The following is a 22,593-nucleotide window of genomic DNA, read 5'->3' as shown; positions in this document are numbered from 1 at the left end:
ACACTGAACGATAGATTGAACATATTTGCAGAAGAATACGAAATACTACATGAAAATCAAGCAGGATTCAGAAAACAATATTCAACTACTGATCATTTATTCTCAATATACACTTTATCGAAATTACTGAAATTGAAAAAGAAAAAGCTTTATTGTGCATTCATCGATTTTGAAAAAGCATTTGATAATGTATGGCGGAAAGGTCTATGGTACAAACTTTGTGCAAATAATATCAATTGACACATGTATAATGTTATTACAAATATGTATAATCATGTCAAATTAAGAATAGTACATGGTGATGAGATTTCAATTTTTTTTTTTGTTTTTTTTTTGATTTCATAGTTTATTACTCATATTAATACAATTAGTACCATCAGTTGTACAATAGCACAGGTACAATGCATTACATTGCAGAAAAGATATAGATGCAAATTACAATAGTTTTATGAAATTTTCAATAGCATTTGTTTTCAATGCATAATTACTATACTTTATAACTTTACACCACAAAACTGTACACTTCTTGACATGATTTGATATGCTATATTCAGTTTCTTCAAGATTACTTAGTCTACAAAACATTTTATATTTGTATATCTTCAAAGCAATGAAGGAAATAAAATTATTAAGCAGGCGTGTGTTTTGATTACATTCAAAATAAAAACCAATAACAATACTTTTCCATTGAATATTGATTTTGCACGCCAAATTAAGACACCATATTCCAAACCAATGAAACATTTTTACACTCGTATATAAGATGTCTCATATCTTCTGTTTCTAGACACAAAGAACATTTGTCAGAAGATTCTTTTTTCCATTTAAACATGTATTTTTTACGATTTCAATTTTTTTAAATTGTGAAAATGGTGTTAGACAAGGGGAAAATTTGTCTTCATTCTTATTTTCAATATATTTAAATGACATGCAAGACTTTTTTCAGCACAATATTGTTGATGGTTTACCCACGATATCTGAAATGTTTGAACAACATTTGAATTTGTACTTTAGATTTTTTGCATTATTATACGCCGATGACACTGTCTTGATAGCTGAATCTGCAGAACAATTACAGGTCCAAATTGATCATTTTTATAAATATTGCGAAAAATGGAATTTAAAGATAAACGTTAACAAAACAAAAATTTTAATAATCAGTAAGGATAATCTAAAACGGAATCGTACTTTTGTTTGTGGCGACAAAAACATTGAAATTGTTGACGACATTAACTACCTGGGTATCTTATTTAGCACATCAGGATCATTCAAAAAAGCCAAACAAAAACAAGTATAGAAAAAGCCAATAAAGCAGTTTATGAGATTCTTGAAAAAGGACGTTTGCATAACCTATCAATACAGTGTCAGATTTATTTGATAAAATTGTTCAACCCATCTTATTATACGGCTGTGAGGTGTGGGGATTTTCAAATAATACAATTATAGAAAGAGGCCACCTTAAATTTTGTAAATTATTATTGAAATTAAAACAATCTACCCCCGACTGCATGGTGTACGGTGAACTTGGCCGACATCCATGCACATACAAATACAAACGCGTATTATCTCATTTTGGCACAAAATTGCACTTAGTAAAGAAACAACAATAGCAATCTCCTGTCAAAACTGGGTAATAATGTTACAAACCAATACGCGAAAAAGATTGCTTGGTTCAAGAACGTGTCAAATATCCTTAAAAATTGCGGACTTTCTCACATTTGGCAAAATAACGCATGTAATCCAAGCTGGCTAAAGTCAAAAGTAAAACTTATTTTACTAGATCAATTCAAGCAAAAGTGGGATTCTGACATCAAAACGCTATCAAAAACTATAAACTATAGAATGTACAAGGATGAATTAAAATTTGAAAAATATTTGGATATCCTACCCAGAAAAGATGCTATAACCTTTTGTAAATTTCGAACCTGTAATCATTTACCTATTGAAAGTGGACGCTGGCGAAACGGTAAACGGAAAAAAAGTCACAGGAAATAAAGTCACAATCTGGGTAGGAAAAACAGTCACAGGAAAAAAAGTCACAGGAAAAAAAGTCACAATATGTATAGAGAGTGCCTATGACCACTAACATATTTTTTCCTTCATCCAATGTATGGCTTCAAAAATTGTACATGATATGTAAATTGATGCCATTTTGTCTACTTATACAGGAAATATACTGTCTAGAAAAGGGGAAAGGTGCCTTGTGAAGCCACTAATTAATCTCAACAGTCCCTGTCAACACCTGTTGTAAATACTTATAAAAGTTAATTACTTTTTATTGGGGTTATTTGTTTGTTTTAACATTAAAATATATAAACTCTGTTGCAAATGATAAAAAACAAACAAACATGGAATCTTATAACTTTGAATCAAATTTAAGTAAAACTTTTCTCCTTATATAATTGACTTTTTTCTAAACAAAATTTTAACGTACAATGCATTTACTCATAATTAATCTGTTTAGCATAAAATCGATGTCCGTGTAAATTATATTCCAACACAGGTAAATCATAATCATCATTATCAATCGTATCCATTCCTAAGCATATCCTACTATATTCTATTATAATTGATGTAATTGAATGCAAAATTTACTACTATTATTGTATGACTATCTCTACATGAACATTTTCCTCTCCAGCTGGATTACGCTGTAAGCATCAAAGGATTGCACGGGCGCCTCGATCGCCTGATAAGATACATGTAGATAAGGTATACACAAAGACTAGTAACTAAATGTCCATCAATTTCTTGATCCAATGTGAAGCTCAATTTCTCCTGATTGACAAGGGTAAATTTGAAGGTTTTGCTTATTTTCTCGGTCTTTAAATCTGTGTTATGTAAACAAAGACTCTCGTCTTTTTATGTCAACAAACAAACAAGTGAAATATCTATTTTATAATATAATGCATCTTAGTTCTGCATAGTCACAAATTTTAACTTTTAGATGACACATTTTACCCCAAAATGCTTGAAATGTGAAAGATATGATAAACCTAGATCGGTATCCATTTCTTTTGAAAATTTCGTAAACAATAACATACCGCAATCTTTGTTTACAAAACAAAGAATAAACTCTCTAAAATGAACTTCTGTGATAATGTATAACCTTACCCTTAATTTCTATGTGAAATCTTTCAAACACATTAGACAGTAGATTTTGATCATTAAAAGTGAAAAAAAAATTTTTTTTGGGTAAAATCGTGAATCAGTCCCTTTAAACTGAAGAGATCCAGCAACAGGCAATAAGCGTATCTAAGCCTTCTCCCTAACCATTGATATCTGAGCAAGTCCAAGATGCTATTTTGCATATGTTGTCACTGGTCAAAATCACAAAATTCTTTAATGTACCTTTCCTTTTTTACCCAATGTGAATTTAAATGTAAAATTTGTAGATCGATATTTTCATATGAAAGGTTTAAATTTGATATTTCTTTTTGATATTTGCATCATATACAAATTAAGAATCACTGGAGATACTTGTACACTGTCACTGTGCTGTTATTCCTGTGTTGGTGTGTTATTGCTATAATAATATAGATATACATGCATGATAATCCCAAAGTAAGAATCACTGGAGATATATGTACACTGTGTGGGTGTGTCGTTATTCCTATAATATAGATATCCATGATGTTCACAAAGTAAGAATCACTGGAGATACTTGTACATACTTTCACTGTGTGGGTGTGTTGTTATTCCTATAATATAGATATCCATGATGTTCACAAAGTAAGAATCACTGGAGATACTTGTACACTGTCACTGTGTTGGTGTGTCGTTATTCCTATAATATAGATATCCATGATGTTCACAAGGTTAGAATCACTGGAGATACTTGTACACTGTAACTGTGTTGTTATTATGTTGTCCCACGTAAAGATTGTTCTCATCATCCACACACACACTAATGGCATCGTCTATCCCGTGTTGTTTTGTGAGTAGTAGAGACAAGAACTGACCGTCCTGATCAAGGAGATGAACAGTAGTATTATCACACACCAGGATGTGACCGAGGACATCAGTACAGATTCCCCGGGGACGGAACCCTGACTCCTGGCCTCTGTAGGAGAACCTGCGTTGTCCTGATTTATTCACCACCACTACTGCCTCTTTATCAAAGTCAGATACACAGACATCCCCGTTGATGTTTTCTGTGATATAGATTGGACGACTATATAGTTTCTGTCCTTTGTTATCCCTCTGTATGTTCTGTAATTCTTTTCCTGTCTTGTTGTACCGGGTGACTTTAGTCTCTCCATTTTCCCCCATCCCCACCAGTATGTCCCCGTTGATGTGGGAGGAGTGTATACTGAGTGGTTCCCAGTCTCCTGTATTAATGAATTCAGCTGTGATGTTGTTATCCAGTGTTATCTTATTGATGACATTATTGTATATGTCTGTAAAGATCAGATCCCCGTCCTGTGTGACTGTGTGGTAGCCATATTCACCACTGCTTTGTATCTTCTGTAGCTGATTCCCCTGTACAGCTGTTTGGACAAGGTTACATTCATCGTCACTGACCCAGAGTCTGCCTGATTTTTCTAGCGACATATGCCATATTTGGTTAACACCTGGTACATTGACCTTCCTGGCCTCAGTGACAGAGGAAGATAGAGACATTGTTTGTTTCACATCAGATTTCCTATGTCTGTCTCGTTTCTTCTGTTGACTTGTAAATTCCATTGATGTTGAAGGAGGGACAATTTCCATGGATTTTATTTCTCTTATTTCTGCATTTGTGTCTTTAACAATTATTTTCCCCATTAATTTTGCGACATCATCTTTGCTATATTGACCAGCAGTAAACACTGGTGTGACCGGTTTTGTTGTCTCTGGTATCAGTCGGATTTCCTGGAACTTCTCAGAAAGTTTGGGAATTATATCTGTAAGCTTTGAAGAAGATATATAACCATGGAACTTTTTGACAAGGTCATGGAGATATGAAATGTAATCATTCACTCTTGTATCTTGACTCTGTAATTTCTCCAGCAATGACTGTTCTATGTTGTCCACTTGTTGTATATTTTCTGACACCACTTTGTCCGCCATGTTTTTGAGGGACTCTCCATCAGCCTTCATGGTTCTTCTTATGCTGTCCATGATCATCTTTATTTCTGTGGAATCGCCTTTTATTTCTTTCTGTAAATCTTGTGATGTTGGAAGGAAATATTCGTTGACTTTGGAGATTTCCTCTAAGCAAAGCGCCATCTTATCTGTATAAACTGTCTCCAGATCAATAAATGTATGCCTCCGATGATCTTCCTGGGTCGCACACTTAGAACATAATGGAAGTTGGCATTCCTCACAAAGCATGTCTATATCTTTAGTGGGGTGGATCTTGCATTTTTCTACTGGAAGTTGTCGTTTTCGTTGTTGGTAAAGGACCACCTCATGGTTCTTGTATTCTGGATTCTTCAGATGTTCGTCTCTGCATTGTTCACACATCTGCTGATGGCAAGGGTTGCAGTAAAATTGACAATTCCTCTCACAGTTTTTAATGTCACACTCTAAAAAGTGCTGGGGTGTACCCAAACTTGGTGTGCTCAGTTTGGAATGTGCCATCTAAAATGATCAAAGGTTGATAAGAAAATATTTACATTATTTTAAACCATTGTTTTTGCCTTTGATATACACGTATTTACAAATTGTGTGATATTCATCTCCATGTGAATGCATTACAATTGTGAACAATGCACGCAAGGATTTTGAAATATGTACAGTGTGTCTATTTCAATGAAATTTTGACAGAAATATAAGTATAATGCAAGTATAAAGAAGAGGTCCATGGGCCACATTCACTTGAGTCATCTTGGCTGTGCCATTTATCAGCTGTCATGAATTTTAAAAGTTTTTTTTTATTAAGGAAATATTTTATCCATTATGGTGGCACGAACTGAGCCCCGAAGAATCACAACATACATGCAACTGCAAATGAACAGAGATGTCTCAACACTAATATGACTAACATGACCTTGCTGTTCTGAATAAGAGCAAAGTTACAAGGTCATTGATCATGGTATGATATGAAGACTTTGACATAAGAAACTTGTATTCAAGATATAAAAGCTCTATCTCAGATACAAACATTTTTCTCCGCTTTAACTTAACGGAATTCCGCTTTCCGGATTGGAAAAATCTGTTATCTATATAACGATCACACTTCTGGAAATTTCTAGGTTGCTCAATAAATTTCGCCGTTTACAAATCTTATTTTCCGGAATATCCGGTTTTGACTTCGAATTTTACAAATACAAATATTTATTGGCACAAACACAATTACAATAATTGGCAAAGGCCCATTAAACATCAATACATAATGTTTACATAATTTTTATGTAGTCGAAAGTAATTGCAATTGACTTCTGTATTCAAAACAGTCTCTAATAAATTTCACAGTAATTTTTAAGACTTTATGTATATCACTGTTAAAATATATTTGTAACATGTATCTTTCATTTATGGAGCGCCAAATCAACATAAACTCAAATAATTGAAGATATCTTCAATTATTTGAAGATATCATCAATTTAATTATTGCTCTCTTTAATTGAATTAATGCGCGCATTAAATCAATTATTGCTCTCATCAAGTGAATTAATGCGCGCTTCAATTCAATTATTGCTCTCATCAATTGAATTAATGCGCGCATCAATTGAATTAATGAGAGCAATAATTGATTTAATGCGCGCATTAATTCAATTCTTGCTCTCTTCAATTCAATTGATGAGAGCATCAATTGAATTAATGAGAGCAATAATAGATTTGATGCGCGCATTAATTCAATTATTGCTCTTTTCAATTCAATTGATGAGAGCATCAATTTCGTAGAAATATTGCTCGCAGTAATTGATTTAAAGCTCGGTATAAATAATTTGATGATCTCTTTAATTCAATACGCAAGATCGTGAATACCGAGTTAGCGGAACTCTCTTGTAAAGAAGTCCGGAAAAGTGTGTCGATCTTGGGCATTTTTGTTTATTCAAAACATGGCATCGGACAATTAATAGCATTTTTAAATGAAAGGTGTGTAAAAACGTCTGGATACAGGAAAAATGAACTTCTGAATTTAGCTCGTGAAGCTATATATTTTGACACAAGCTCTTCTTAGCTTTGGGAATTTCCTGACTGACAGCAGTGGGGAAAAATCCACCACATTTCCATTAAAATCTATCATTTGTGGATATTTCTGCGTATTATGTTTCTTTCTTGAATCATTACTGCAATGCAATGATGGTACACTATTGTTAAAATCGGGTGAATCGATCACGACAAAAGTTGCAGAACTGGTATTATTTACCAACATGCCCAAATTCTCGCATACTCTGGGTCTCGCGAGACTTTGAAAGGGGAAAGTAAAATTTAAAACCAAGACGGAAAAAGTAGTCGCGATCTTGCGTATTGAAGATATCTTTAATTATTTACAATGCTTTTGTATAAGGAATTAATGCGCGCATCAATTCTTTTAAAGAGAGCAACAATTCAATTAAAGAGGTCATTAATTCAAGTGTGGATATGCTGAATTGAAGATATCTTTAATTATATAGTTGCTCTCTCTAAAAGAATTATTGCTCTCTTCAAATGAATTAAAGATATCATTAATTCAATTGAAGAGAGCAATAATTGAATTAATGCGTGCATTAAATCAATTATTGCTCTCATCAAATGAATTAATGCGCGCATCAATTCAATTATTGCTCTCATCAATTGATTTAATGCGCACATTATATCAATTATTGCTCTCTTCAATTGAATTGTAGCGCGCATCAATTCAATTGTTGATGTCATTAATTCATTTGAAGAGAGCAATAATTGAATTAATGCGTGCATTAAATCAATTATTGCTCTCATCAAATGAATTAATGCGCGCATCAATTCAATTATTGCTCTCATCAATTGATTTAATGCGCACATTATATCAATTATTGCTCTCTTCAATTGAATTGTAGCGCGCATCAATTCAATTGTTGATGTCATTAATTCATTTGAAGAGATCATTAATTCAATTAAAGCGCGCATCAATTCAGCTGCAGAATTAATGATATCATCAATTCAATTAATGCGCGCAATAATTCAGAATTGAAGATATCATTAATTATTTGAAGAGATCTTTAATTAATTTGTTGCGTGCATCAAATGAATTGATGATATCTTCAAATAATTGAAGATATCTTCCATTATTTGAGTTTATGTTAATTTGGTGTTCCATATTCATTGTCCAGAGTAATATTTTTCTGTGTTATATTATAAATGTTTCTAAGGTAGGTGTTTTTGTTTTTTGTTTTTTTTTAAGCTTAGAATAAGATTTACATTGAAGAAGAAAATTAATTTCATCTTCGATCACACCAGTACTGCAAGCATTGCAACATCTTTCATTCATTGATGTGGAATTATATCTACCACTTTCTATTGCAAGTTTATGTGCACTTAATCTAATTCTACTAAGAGAGGATCTCTCAGATCTTTTTCTGAGTAAATCAACATATGGACTTCTTTTTCTTGTGTATAATGTTTTTTTACACCAAAGATTGTTGTTGATTGCCCCTGGTCAGTGATTCTTTGTTTTGTGTTTGGTAAAAGGTGTTGAATTGAATCTTTATATTTTGTAATGTTTGAAAATCCCAGATTATCTTTTCCTGGTCCAAGTGTTGTAATCACTTGTGTATTGGTAAAGTTTAGAAGTCGAAGCATTACATAGCGGTCAGTATTTCCTCTTTGTATTCTTCTCGTTGATTGGTTGAATCATTACGATATCACCCAATCAGCAGAATGTAAAACTTATACGGTACCAATTTTGATGCACCAGATGCGCATTTCGACAAATAATGTCTCTTCAGTGATGCTCAGCCGAAATGTTTGAAATCCGAAATAACTATGAAGTTTTAGATCTAAATATAGCCAAAAACAGCGTGATGAACACTGATTATAAACATGAGGGCCTTACAAAAATATTCGCAAAAGTAGTACAAAGAGAGGACAGTAATGTTTAAGGTCATTGACAAGGTCCAGCTTTTGAAGAACCTTTTAGTCAAGTGTTGGTGGATTGCATAGGACTAAGTCAGGGAACCAATACTTACTATTATTGGTATTTTTATCAAGCTTAAAACCTGAAAATTGGTTCACAGAATTCATTTTCTGAAAAGCTTTAGGAAGTCAAAATATTTATCCCCCCTGATCTAGATACTCCGTTGAGGAGGACCCCCAGACCCCCCTTCTGCTTTTTCTATATCTCTGTACATGTAGAATCAAGTCTGTAGATAGATTAGGAGATATTAAATACGCAAGATTTTCATTACAAGAGGCCCATGGGCCACATCGCTCGCTCACACTCTCTTATCTAACGGGACTGATTCACGATTTTCCCTAAAATTTCATTTTTAGCTCACCTGAGCTGAAAGCTCAAGTGAGCTTTTCTGATCACCCGTATTCCGGCGTCCGTCCGTCTTTCCGTCCGTCTGTCCTTCTGTAAACTTTTCACATTTTCAACTTCTTCTCAACAACCACTGGGCCAATTTCAACCAAATTTGGCACAAAACATCCTTAGGTAAAGGGAATTCTAAATTGTTAAAACAAAGGGCCAGGCCACCTTCCAAGGGGAGATAATCAAGAAAAGGTAAAAATAGGATAGGGTCATTAAAAAATCTTCTTCTCAAGAACCACTGAGTCAGAAAAGCTGAGATTTATATGAAAGCTTCCTGATATAGTGCAGATTCTAAATTGTTAAAATCATGGTCCCCGGGGGTCGGATGGGGCCACAATAGGGGGTCAAAGTTTTACATACAAATATATAGGAAAAATCTTTAAAAATCTTCTTCCCAAGAACCACTGAGCCAGAAAAGCTGAAATTTATATGAAAGCTTCCTGATATAGTGCAGATTCTACATTGTTAAAATCATGGCCCCAGGGATCGGATGGGGCCATAATAGGGGGTCAAAGTTTTTTGTTTATTTTGTTGGTTTTTTTTTTTATATAGTGCAGATTCAAGTTTGTTAAAATCATGGACCCCGGGGATTGGATGGGGCCTCAAGGGGGGCATCAAAGTTTTACATACAAATTTATAGGAAACCTCTTTTAAAATCTTCTTCTCAAGAACCACTGAGCCGGAAAGGTGAGATTTATAAGAAAGCTTCCTGATATAATGCAGATTATAAATTGTTAAGATCATGGACCCCGGGGGGTTGGATGGGGCCAGAATAGGGGGTCAAAGTATACATACAAATATATAGGAAAAATCTTTGAAAATCTTCTTCCCAGAACCACTAAGCCAGAAAAGCTGAGATTTATATGAAAGCTTTCTGATATAGTGCAGATTCAGGTTTGTTAAAATCATGGCCCCCGGGGATCGGATGGAGCCACAATAGGGGATCAAAGTTTTACATACAAATATATAGGGAAAATCTTTAAAAATCTTCTTCTCAAGAACCATTGGGCCAAAGAAGTTCACATTTACATGAAAGCTTTCTGACATGGTGTAGATGAAAGTTTGCAAAAACCATGGCCTCCAGGGGTAGGTTTGGGGCCATAATAGGGACTACGGTTTTACATGCAAATAGATATGGAAAATCTTCTGATATGGACCAAGGTGACTCAGGTGAGCGATGTGACCCATGGGCCTCTTGTTCCCTTTAAATGATCAAAATCTACTGTCTAAAATGTGTTTTAAAGGTTTCACAAGAAAATCAGGCTATATATCATGATAGGAGCTCGTTATATAGAGTTTATTATTTTGATAGGAGCTCGTTATAGAGAGTTTATTAGGAGCTCGTTATAGAAAGTTTATTAGAAGATCGTTATAGAGTTTATTATTTGGAGCTCGTTATAGAGAGTTTATTAGGAGCTTGTTATAGAGAGTTTATTAGGAGTTCGTTATAGAGAGTTTATTATTTTGATAGGAGTTCGTTATAGAGAGTTTATTATTTTGATAGGAGTTCGTTATAGAGAGTTTATTAGGAGTTCGTTATAGAGAGTTTATTATTAGGAGTTCGTTATAGAGAGTTTATTAAGAGCTTGTTATAGAGAGTTTATTAGGAGCTCGTTATAGAGAGTTTATTAGGAGCTTGTTATAGAGAATTTATTAGGAGCTTGTTATAGAGAGTTTATTAGGAGCTTGTTATAGAGAGTTTATTATTAGGAGTTCGTTATAGAGAGTTTATTATTAGAAGCTCATTATAGAGTTTATTAGGAGCTCGTTATAGAGAGTTTATTATTAGGAGCTTGTTATAGAGAGTTTATTAGGAGCTCGTTATAGAGAGTTTATTAGGAGCTTGTTATAGAGAGTTTATTAGGAGCTCATTATAGAGAGTTTATTAGGAGCTTGTTATAGAGAGTTTATTAGGAGTTCGTTGTAGAGAGTTTATTAGGAGCTCGTTATAGAGAGTTTATTATTAGGAGTTCGCTATAGAGAGTTTATTAGGAGTTCGTTATAGAGAGTTTATTATTAGGAGCTTGTTATAGAGAGTTTATTATTAGGAGTTCGTTATAGAGAGTTTATTATTTGGAGCTCGTTATAGAGAGTTTATTAGGAGCTCGTTATAGAAAGTTTATTATTAGGAGCTCGTTATAGAGAGTTTATTATTTTGATAGGAGCACATTATAGAGAGATTATTAGGAGCTTGTTATAGAGGGTTTATTAGGAGTTCGTTATAGAGTTCATTATTTGGAGCTCGTTATAGAGAGTTTATTATTTTGATAGGAGTTCGTTATAGAGAGTTTATTAGGAGTTCGTTATAGAGAGTTTATTAGGAGCTCGTTATAGAGAGTTTATTATTAGGAGTTCGTTATAGAGAGTTTATTAAGAGCTTGTTATAGAGAGTTTATTATTAGGAGCTCGTTATAGAGAGTTTATTAGGAGCTTGTTATAGAGAGTTTATTAGGAGTTCGTTATAGAGAGTTTATTAGGAGCTCGTTATAGAGAGTTTATTAGGAGCTCGTTATAGAGAGTTTATTTGGAGCTTGTTATAGAGAGTTTATTAGGAGTTCGTTATAGAGAGTTTATTATTAGGAGCTTGTTATAGAGAGTTTATTATTAGGAGCTCGTTATAGAGAGTTTATTAGGAGCTTGTTATAGAGAGTTTATTAGGAGCTCGTTATAGAGAGTTTATTAGGAGTTCGTTATAGAGAGTTTATTATTTGGAGCTCGTTATAGAGAGTTTATTATTAGGAGTTCGTTATAGAGAGTTTATTATTAGGAGTTCGTTATAGAGAGTTTATTAAGAGCTTGTTATAGAGAGTTTATTATTAGGAGCTTGTTATAGAGAGTTTATTAGGAGCTTGTTATAGATAGTTTATTAGGAGCTCATTATAGAGTTTATTAGGAGCTTGTTATAGAGAGTTTATTATTAGGAGCTTGTTATAGAGAGTTTATTATTAGGAGCTTGTTATAGAGAGTTTATTAGGAGCTCGTTATAGAGAGTTTATTATTTGTTTTATAAACAAAGATTGAGGTGTCACAGTGTTATTGTTTACAAAGTTTTCAAAATCAATGGATATCAATCCAAGTTTATTACATATATCATATTTCAAGTATACTTTAGGAAAAATGTGTCATTTAAAAGTTAAATTGGTGACTGTAAAAAAAAAAAAAGAGGCTTTAAATTATTAAATCAACATTTTACTGGTTTGTGTGTAAATATCAACATGATAAAAAGTCTCCAGTCTTTGTTTACATAACACAGAGTCATGGTGAAAATATTGCTCTTATCCTTGCATTCTGAAGGTCCAAATTTCGGTTATCAACAATAAATGAGCTATGTTTTTAATCTTTAACATAAAAATGAAAAAGTATTGTTTTTTTTCAAAAATTGTGAACAAGTCCCTTTAAAGATTTTCCCTACATATTTGCATCCCCATTCTGACCCCAACCGAGCCCCAAGGGCCATGGTTTTTACAAACTTGAATCTGCAGTATGTCGGGAACCTTTCATTTAAATATAAACTTCTTTGGCCCAATGGTTCTTGAGAAGATTTTTTATAGATTTTCTGTGTAAATTTGTATGTAAAACTTTGGCCCTATCCTACCCCCCGGGGGCCATGATTTTAACAAACCTGAATCTGCACTATATAAGGAAGCTTTGATTGTTAGATGTAAACTTTTCTGGCCCAGTGACTCTTCATTATGTGATAGTATAAATATGAATTTCTATATGTATTTATTCGTTTTGATATTTTTCATTGATCGTTTTGCTAAATACAATCTTAAAATTCACTTTACCGTAAGTTCAATTGCGCATCTGGATTGAGTTGGCTGAGTAAAGTTTTATTCTGTTATTTCATTGGTTCTTTGATTTCATTGGTCATTTCATATTTCTTTATCCAATAATAGTATTTCAGTATATGTATAAATCTACCACGCTTACCTATGTAGTTAGAGCAGTAATACGTTTTGAAGAGTTACAACCAGCTGATATCTTCCGCATCTTATGGTATATGTTTCATTTCCATATAAAGAGCCGATATACGTAATTATTTTGATTGCAAGTTCTTTACTTTATTGTAATTTTGCTTTCAAAGTCGTAATGATTATATGAGTCTGTAAGATCTTAATCTAAATTATTTACAGAACACATGTACATGTTTTTTTAAAGTATAGTATGCTTCTAAAACGTTTACTGTGGGTACAATTTACAATTGTCATATTTCACTTATGTTTTTCTTTCTTGATTTGTAATATTATCTATCTGTTATTGTAGGTCAATGCCTTTATTTTCTACTGAATAAATTAATAAAACCAACATCTGCCTTCCTGCTCGGTTACAATAAGAAGAATGATTTAAAATGATTTTCCCTAGTGCATTTGTATGTAAAACTTTAATGATCCTCTACTGTGGCCCCATCCTACCAACTCACCCCCCGGTCATGATTTTTAACAAACCTGAATCTGCACTATGTCAGGAAGCTTTCATGTAAATTTGTACTTTCCTAGCCCAGTGGTTCTTGAGAAGAAGGTTTCCCGTATATATTTGTGTGTAAAACTTTGATTCCCTAATATGACCCCATCCTACCCTCGAGGGTAATGATTTTAACAAATGTAAATCTTCACCATGTCAGGGAGCTTTCATGTAAATTTCAGCTCTTCTGGCCCAGTAGTTCTTGGGAAGAAGATTTTTAAATGACCCCACCCTATTTTGTGCATTTTTGTGATTATCCCCCTTTGAAGGGGACATGGCCCTTAATTTGAACAAACTTGAAAGCCCTCCACCCCCGGATGTTTTGTGCCAAGTTTAGTTGAAATTGGCCCAGTGGTTCTGGAGAAGAAGTTGGAAATGTAAAAGTTTACAGACAGACGGACAGACAACCAGGTTTTGGAGAAGAAAACGAAAATGTGAAAAGTTCACAGACAGAAAAAAGGCGATCAGAAAAGCTCACTTGAGCTTTCAGCTTTTAACAAACTTGAATCTGCACTATATCAAGAAGCTTTCACGCAAATGCAAATTTTCTGGCTCGGTGGTTCTTGAAGTTTTTTAAAGATTTCCCCCGTATATTTCTATGTAAAATTACCCCCAGGGGTCATGATCTAAACAAACTTGAATCTACTACCAGAAAGCTTACAGGTGAATCTCCACTCTTATTGCCTAGTGATTATTGAAGATTTTTAAATGACCCCACCCTATTTTTGCATTTTTGTGATTATGTCCCCTTTGCAGGAGGCATGGTTCTTCATTTGAACAAACTTGAAAGCCCTTCACCCAAGGATGCCTTGTACTAAGTTTAGTTAAAATTGGTCCAGTTGTAGAAGTCGAAAGTATGAAAAGTTTACAGACAGACAGACAATAGGTGATCAGAAAGCTCTGTGAGCTAATGAATATTTCTCATAAAACTAGCGATAGTCTTGCTCCTTATATAGACGAGAAATGTAGTGCTATATAAAAAGAATATACATAATGTATTAATTGTTGTATAATTGATAGCGGCATTTTTCAACCTCCGTTAGTTTTGGATAAACAGAAAAACTTCACCAACAAGAAGTGTTTGTGAAACACAAATGCCCCCAATAATAGCCAATTCCAAAGATGGCCAAGGTCACAAGGACAAATATCTTGGTACCAGTAGAAAGATCTTGTCACAAGAAATACTCATGCTCTAATATTTACCATTTAGAAGTTATGAACAATGTCAATTTCTTAAAAAGTAGGTCAAATGCCAAGGTCAAAAGGTTTAGTACCCACGGAAAGGTCCTGTCACAAGAAATACTCATGTGAAATATCAAAGCTCTAGCACTTACTGTTCAAAGGTTATTATTAACAAGATTAAAATTTCAAAAAGTAGGTCAAACTCCAAGGTCAAGGTCACAGGGTCAAATATTTTGGAACCCACGAAAAGGTCTTGTCTCAAGAAATACTCATGTAAAATATCAAAGCTCTAGTACTTACTATTTAAACGTTATTAGCAAAGTTAAAGTTTTCAAAAAGTAGGTCAAACTCCAAGGTCAAGGTCACAGGCGTTATAAATGTTGGAACGGTCTTATCACAAGGAATACTCATGTGAAATATCAAAGGTCTAGCACTTACTGTTCAAAACTTATTAGCAAGGTTAAAGTTTTCAAAAAGTAAGTCAAACTCCGAGATCAAGGTCACAGGGTAAAAAATGTTAGTACCCACGGAAAGGTCTTGTCACAAGGAATACTCATGTAAAATATCAAAGCTCTATCACTTACTGTTCAAAAGTTATTAGCAAGGTTAAAGTTTCAGACAGAATGACAGATAGGACAAAAACAATTACTTGCTCTTTCTAAATATCTACTTAGTTTCAATTTAGTATCAATAGCAGTATAGAAGATCTTGTTTAAGTGTTTTACACAAACTCTATGCAGTAAGTTTGACCCCACCCTGGGGTCAAAACCCTTACACCGGGGATCATGAAATTTATAATTTTGGTAGAGGCCTCCCTCCTCTTCATCACTATGCATTTAGTTTTTCTTACACATGTGCAGTCCTAGAGAAAACATTTTTAGAAAATTAGTCAATTTTTGGCAGTTTTTGTCCAGCCCCTTGGCCCACAGGAATCCTGAAATTTACAATTTATGACCCCCCCCCCGCGCCTTTGTTCCAAAGATACCTCATACCAAAATTGAAAAGAATTGGAATGGTAGTTATCAAGTTATCAAAAAGGATTTTGGCACCGCCCTGTGATCAAAACCCCTACCCCGAGGATCGTGAAATTTACAATTAATGAATTCGGAAAATTACAAGTCAACTAAGCCGCGCAGTGACTCACCTAGCAACAACGACGAAGCGTCTAGCTGTGAAGGCAGTCATCTTTAATCTTAGTTCTACGGAGCCTAGTATCGAAGATGAAGTTTGTCATGACAGAAAATATGTGTTGGTTATGCATGCAAAGTGTATTTCGCTGCCCTTTAGATATCGACTTTAAAGTCGCTCATCTCCAATTGAGAAAATACGGGAAATTGCATTGTATAAGCCTACCAACCAAAAATAAGTCTTCAAACATCAGAAAATGCAATAATTTGCGGCTTTTAAGGAAGTTAGCTCCTGAGCTTTTGAGTGCAACTGCACAGGATGCTACAACTAAGTATTCACTGGTTCAATACTGATCCCATTGGTGCAAACACATCACACATCTATTGCTGAACCCTATCCAGTTGAAATTTTTTGTGTCAATTCAAATTTTGAAAGGATTTGACAGGGACTATATTTTGTGGCGGAAGGATTCATTAATCAAAAAGTTCTAATTCTGCATGATATTACAATTTCTGTTTCTCCAATGTATCGTCTAACTTTATACTCCTATACATGTATTTTAGTATTTATGATACAGGTAGTTGAGACTTGGAACTAGTTCAAATGTTGTAATTTATTAACTTGGTTGATATATTTTTACAAACAGAACACCGATTCTTAAAAAAGTTTTAATTTGCTCGAAATTTTGTGTAAAAATTCAGTATTTAAATTTTTTCGCCAATAATTCAAAAATTTGATCTCCAACCCCCACTTTCTTTTAGTTCAATTTTAAATTGTAAGACCAGACCTTGAGAATTGTGTAAAATTTTAGAAATTGACATTACTCCTAATATGTTCTTTTAAACTATCAATTTTGATATCATGAAGTTTTTCGTATATATGTCAAGTGCAAAAATGTCATTATTTATTTCCATTTAGATTACTAGTATCAATTCATTTTTTTATCTGTGGTGTTAGAAGACATGATTATGTATCTATTTTGTGTAATGATTGATTTGTGTCGTTTATGTTGTGTTGACACCGACAGAAACATCAAGTTTAACTGAATAGATTTTAAGTGCAAAAAGGTCATGTTTAGAACACTATAGCTCAATAACAAACGTTGCGAGTCCAGTTTTTCTTTTTAATTTCCCAATTCTCCTTCAATGTAGAAATAAAAAATACACTTCCCCAAAAAAATGGCATTACTCCAAATCTCAGGTGCGAACCTCTTTAACTCTGAAAATTTCTTGTCGCTAATAATAAATCTGACAGAAGAAAATATGTATAAGCAAGTGACAAATCGCGATCCGGATGTAAATGTGACTGATATCATGTGATAAAATGTGACGTATGATTTTCTGTTTGTTTTGATGAAAGGCGGATCAAGCTATGAACCCACCCACCCCCTTTTTTCCCCTGTGAGAAATGTATTTCAAGATGAATAGTGCAATGCTTACTTGGTAAATCATTAATTCGAATATAATATCTTTGTTTTAATCTATTATTCGACCATCATACAGAGAAAGATGTTTTATAATGGACAGTGATTTGTGTACAAATAGATGATAATTTAAACAACGAGAAAACAATATGTGTATCAAACCGAAGTATCTTATTGCACGCGATTCCATAGAAAGCTGAAAACAGTGCTGCAATGTAAATTGAGAGAGAGAGAGAGAGAGAGAGAGAGAGGTTCCGACGGCTGGTTGTCGTGTGGGTGTGTCCCCATACCAAGCCAAGTTATACAAAAATAACCTGCGTTCCTCAATTGGAATTTAACCAATCAGAGACTAGAATATTATTCAAGAAGAATTAAATTATTGAATAATGAACTGGAAGTGCTAAATGTGGCATAAACAAAGTAATTTTTTGTGACTTTTTCTCCAGTGACTTTTTGTCTGATCGGATCAAAAGTCATCATTGTAACTCTTTGTCCTGTGACGTTTTGTCCTAGCGATTTTGTTAGTTTTTGTCCTAGCGATTTTGTAACTATTTAATTTGTCCTAGCGATTTTGTTACTTTTTGTCCTAGCGATTTTGTGACTATTTAATTTGTCCTAGCGATTTTGCGTCTTTTTGTCCTAGCGATTTTGTTACTTTTTGTCCTAGCGATTTTGTGACTACTTGTCCTAGCAAATTTCAAAAACGTGTATTAACAAGAATTAGCCAAATCAATTTGAGTTTAAATCAAGCAAAAAGCGATTTACATGATTTTAGCGTTAAAATGGAGTATCCCTGAATTTCAGAAAAACTGCCTCTGTGAAACAAAATGCAATTTGTAATTTTGCTCTGTTTTAATACCTGTTTTGTTTTCACCATTGCTTTTATTTAAACTCTGAACGTCTGCAATATAATTTACATTGTACATCCGTTATGTTTCTAACTAAAGAATGTAACAGTTTCACTTTCATTTCCATGAATAATTCGTTTACCATGACTTACAAATTACTAGTAACCTAACGCAATTCTTATCAAATTACAGGTATTTTCGCAACGTAGTGCCAGTTTCAAATTTTACTTGACACGGTGGAAACTTAATTGTTTTCAATGTGGCGAAGCAAGTACTCCGAAGATTGATTAAACATTGTTTTACGTCCCTCTCGAGAATATTTCACTCATATGGAGACGTCACCACTGTCGGTGAAGGGCTGCAAAATTTAGGCCTATGCTCGGCGCTTATGACCTTTGAGCAGGGAGGGATCTTTATCGTGCAACACTTACTGTGACACGGGACCTCGGTTTTTGCGATCTCATCCGAAGGACCGCCCCATTTAGTAGCCTCTTACGACAAGCAAGGGGTACTGAGGACCTATTCTGACCCGGATCCCCACGAGGTTAAGAATTCTGTTAACCACTATGTGTAGCGTTCTCTGGTTTGATGAAGGTGGAGAACTTCCAACATTCTTGTGAAGCTGAGGACCGTATCACTATATTTATACCATTACTTTCACTTTCACTTTGGTCTACAGATATCAAATGACATAGTCCCTCTAAAACAAAACTGTTGCTTTTCCACGGAACATCCTGTATACAACAGAACAGAAGGTATGACTAGTATCGAAATATCGTATATATGATTTAGAGATTTGCAGGAAAAATAACCTGATACAGACAACTACTAGTATATTGTCGGAAGAGCTCTTTATTCGAACACTCTACTCGTTTTTTTTTTTTTGGTTTTTTTTTGCAATTGCTCTTCATCCCCGTTTTCATCAGTTGTTGACAGTTTCTCTTTTGTGTTCAATCATTTTTTTTTTTTTTATCTCCTCAACATCAAGCGTTAATATGTTTCCTAAATAGGTTTAAATTTCATATTGTAGTAATATTACCAAAAAGTTTATATCAGCCGGAGCAACAACTGACTTGTAATGTATAGGTCCCGTGCTCGATACCCGATTAACACAAAAGTAACACATTAGGGCAGACCTTGAAACAAACAATTCAACAATTTACTCATCTACCAAGTTATTTCTGTATGCGTTACCCTAGTCATTAAAATTGACCAAGTTTCCTTTACCCTAGTCGTAAATTTGCTTTACCCTAATCATCGTCAAAGAGGGTGTTACACCAAAGCGGGAATTTTCCCTAATCGGAGCTCCGTGCCAGCATTTGTGACCTAAAACTGACCTTCATTCATATTTATACTCATTGCGTATTTGCCATTTAAATACCTGAAGGATTCCCTAGTACTAGGGACAAGGCTAATACATTTTGTGTCAATATATTATACATGTAATCTTAAGATAGTTTTTGAAATCGTGAAAATTATAAATTGTCTTCTTTTTTTCTGAGTACCAGATACAATGTAAATACGGTTACATGTACGAGTGTATCAAATATTTAATATTCTACTGTTTTATACTACTACAGTCCAAAAGCTCTTATACTAGGATGTATTATTTTCTACAACCTACAATTCCATGGCAACTGTACATGACTCTGGCCACAAAACAAAATATGGAAAGTTTAATACGCATTAATAAAGTTCAACATTATTCGAAGTACATGTACCTGTAAAAATTGATTCAACATAGCAATTTGCTACTGGAATACATATAAACTCAAACTGTTTAACGGTTATTTATCTTGTTTGGCTTTAAAAGGTGGGTTTTTTTTCAAAGCTCTGCAAAGTTCACAACGGTTTTTCGTAAAAGGCACCATGCCTTTGTCAACAACTTTCATTCAGAAAAACATACAAGTTCTCGTTAGCAGCCTTGACTATTAAAACACAGTTAAAATCCACCTATGACGTCATTCTTTTGTTCGAACACTCCATTATTTTTCAGGAATGGAGTCTTCGGAAAGTAGGTCAACTTTTATACAAGTAGATATAAATGCATGCAACAAAAGAATGAAAAACGTAAGACATGATTAAAATGCACAAAGTTTAGTTTTTATTAAGGTGGATTTTAAGTGGGTCAATGTACTCGTATCACTCCATTCCTTAAAAGCAATGGACCTCGGCCCCTTCGGGGCCTTGGTCCATTACTTTTAAGGAATGGAGCGATACGAGTACATTAACCCTTACGTATTGCTTGCTGTATTCGGCGTGTTTGTTGAGAGTCCTATTCACAAACTAAACAGTGTCCAGGTTGGAAGCTTATTTCAAACTCGGAAATGGTAATAAACAGAGATTTGACATGAAACATTTATAAAAACTATAGAAGCGTGTTTCAATTAAGGAAAAAATCTAGATGTTGATCCTTTATTTCTTAACGCTGCGCTTCTTTTTTCTTAATGTACTGTGTTTAAAGTGGCATATAGGCCCAATGGGCGGGGTGTTTGATTTATTTCTACACTGTCTGTTAACATAATGTTTGTGAATATACACGTGTCACTATAAATAAACTACTACTACTACATAATGTTTGTGAATATACACGTGTCACTATAAATAAACTACTACTACTACATAATGTTTGTGAATATACACGTGTCACTATAAATAAACTACTACTACTACATAATGTTTGTGAATATACACGTGTCACTATAAATAAACTACTACTACTACATAATGTTTGTGAATATACACGTGTCACTATAAATGAACTACTACTACTACATAATGTTTGTGAATATACACATGTCACTATAAATAAACTACTACTACTACATAATGTTTGGGAATATACACGTGTGACTATACATAAACTACTCCTACTATAGGGTACCGGAGCCAAAATATCAAAAATAGGAAGATAACTGATTTTCAAGGAACCTGTATAAAATATTAATTCTATTTTACTCCTTTGTTAAATATGAAATAAAGTACATAATTTCATTCCTTTCATTCATTAACACATTCACACTAGTTAATATGTTAAGATTCATTTTCTTACCTCAAGTCAGATAAAAGATGTCAAAAGATATGCAAAGAAAACCACCCTTCAACACTCTGCTAGTGAATACAACTGACTATCTAAAAATCCAACAGAACTCACAAAACTCATGACATATAACCTTTGACACTAAGCCTAGCCAACCAAAATGAACTAAATAGACCATGAACAACAACTGCATGCATGGTGTAATCATAAGGAAAGCCATTAAGGTCATAATTACATTACTACATATCTTAATAGAGAAATATGGAAGACCATTATAGAATCCAATAAAAGTTTATGTTTTGCAACTTACATACTTTATTTACACTAAAAATAAAATAATATAGAGTTATTGAACTTATATTGGTGAATATTGGCACGAGTTGGCTGTCAAAATGCACGAGCTTGCGAGTGCATTTTGACAGCCAACGATATTCACCTATATAAGTTCAATAACCCTTTCATTATATAGCTAAAGTATTTAGTTGTTAAATTATATCCTTTTTCAGTCAAACTACTCCAAAACAGACGATAATTCATCAATGTTGGTATCTAAGGTGAAGGTGTGCAATAACAGCATGCATTTCTTAACTGTTCAATATTTAACCCGTCATTAATGCATGAAGCAAACTGATTTTGTAAATGGGGACATCATAATTTATGTACAGTAAAACATTTTGTTTAAGTAAATGAATATAATATCAAATACCGGCTCTGTCAGATTCGGAGGACCGTCGTCTGCCATTTTGGCTTGTTTACGTCGTTACGGTAACGTCAATATTGAACGCTCATACTCGGAATGTTTCGGGCGCATACAATTTACGCAATGCAAAGTTAGCGTTCAATAAATTCTCAGGATATTGAACGCTAACATTCTCTAGATTTTACGTAGATTATATAATAGACTATTTATTAGCTATATAATAAATTATTGTTATTGATTTACACTAATACAATGATTAAGTTTTCAAGTTTATGGGCTAACCTTGGGACATTATCGTTTTGGACAGCAACTGGTGAAGAAAATGTCAAAGTTATAAATAAAAATATCACAAAGGCCAACGCAGGGAAATAGATCTGATCACCACAC

The 22,593-nt window shown here is 33.8% G+C and overlaps 1 protein-coding gene across 1 annotated transcript; it reads right to left on the bottom strand.

Annotated features, from left to right (window-relative positions):
- Positions 1 to 298: 298 nt before the first annotated feature.
- LOC125661066 (tripartite motif-containing protein 2-like) lies at positions 299 to 21,596 on the bottom strand. Its single transcript, XM_048892949.2, has 2 exons — positions 21,519 to 21,596; positions 299 to 5,565 (listed from the first exon to the last, which is right to left on the bottom strand). Exon 2 carries the CDS (start codon positions 5,563 to 5,565, stop codon positions 3,826 to 3,828), a length of 1,740 nt encoding a protein of 579 aa, XP_048748906.2. The 5' UTR covers positions 21,519 to 21,596; the 3' UTR covers positions 299 to 3,825.
- Between the last annotated feature and the right edge of the window lie 997 nt (positions 21,597 to 22,593).

The sequence above is a fragment of the Ostrea edulis genome, chromosome 8, assembly GCF_947568905.1.
Source record: "Ostrea edulis chromosome 8, xbOstEdul1.1, whole genome shotgun sequence".
Lineage (NCBI taxonomy): Eukaryota > Metazoa > Mollusca > Bivalvia > Ostreida > Ostreidae > Ostrea > Ostrea edulis.
This window is presented reverse-complemented; position numbering and strand designations above follow the sequence as displayed.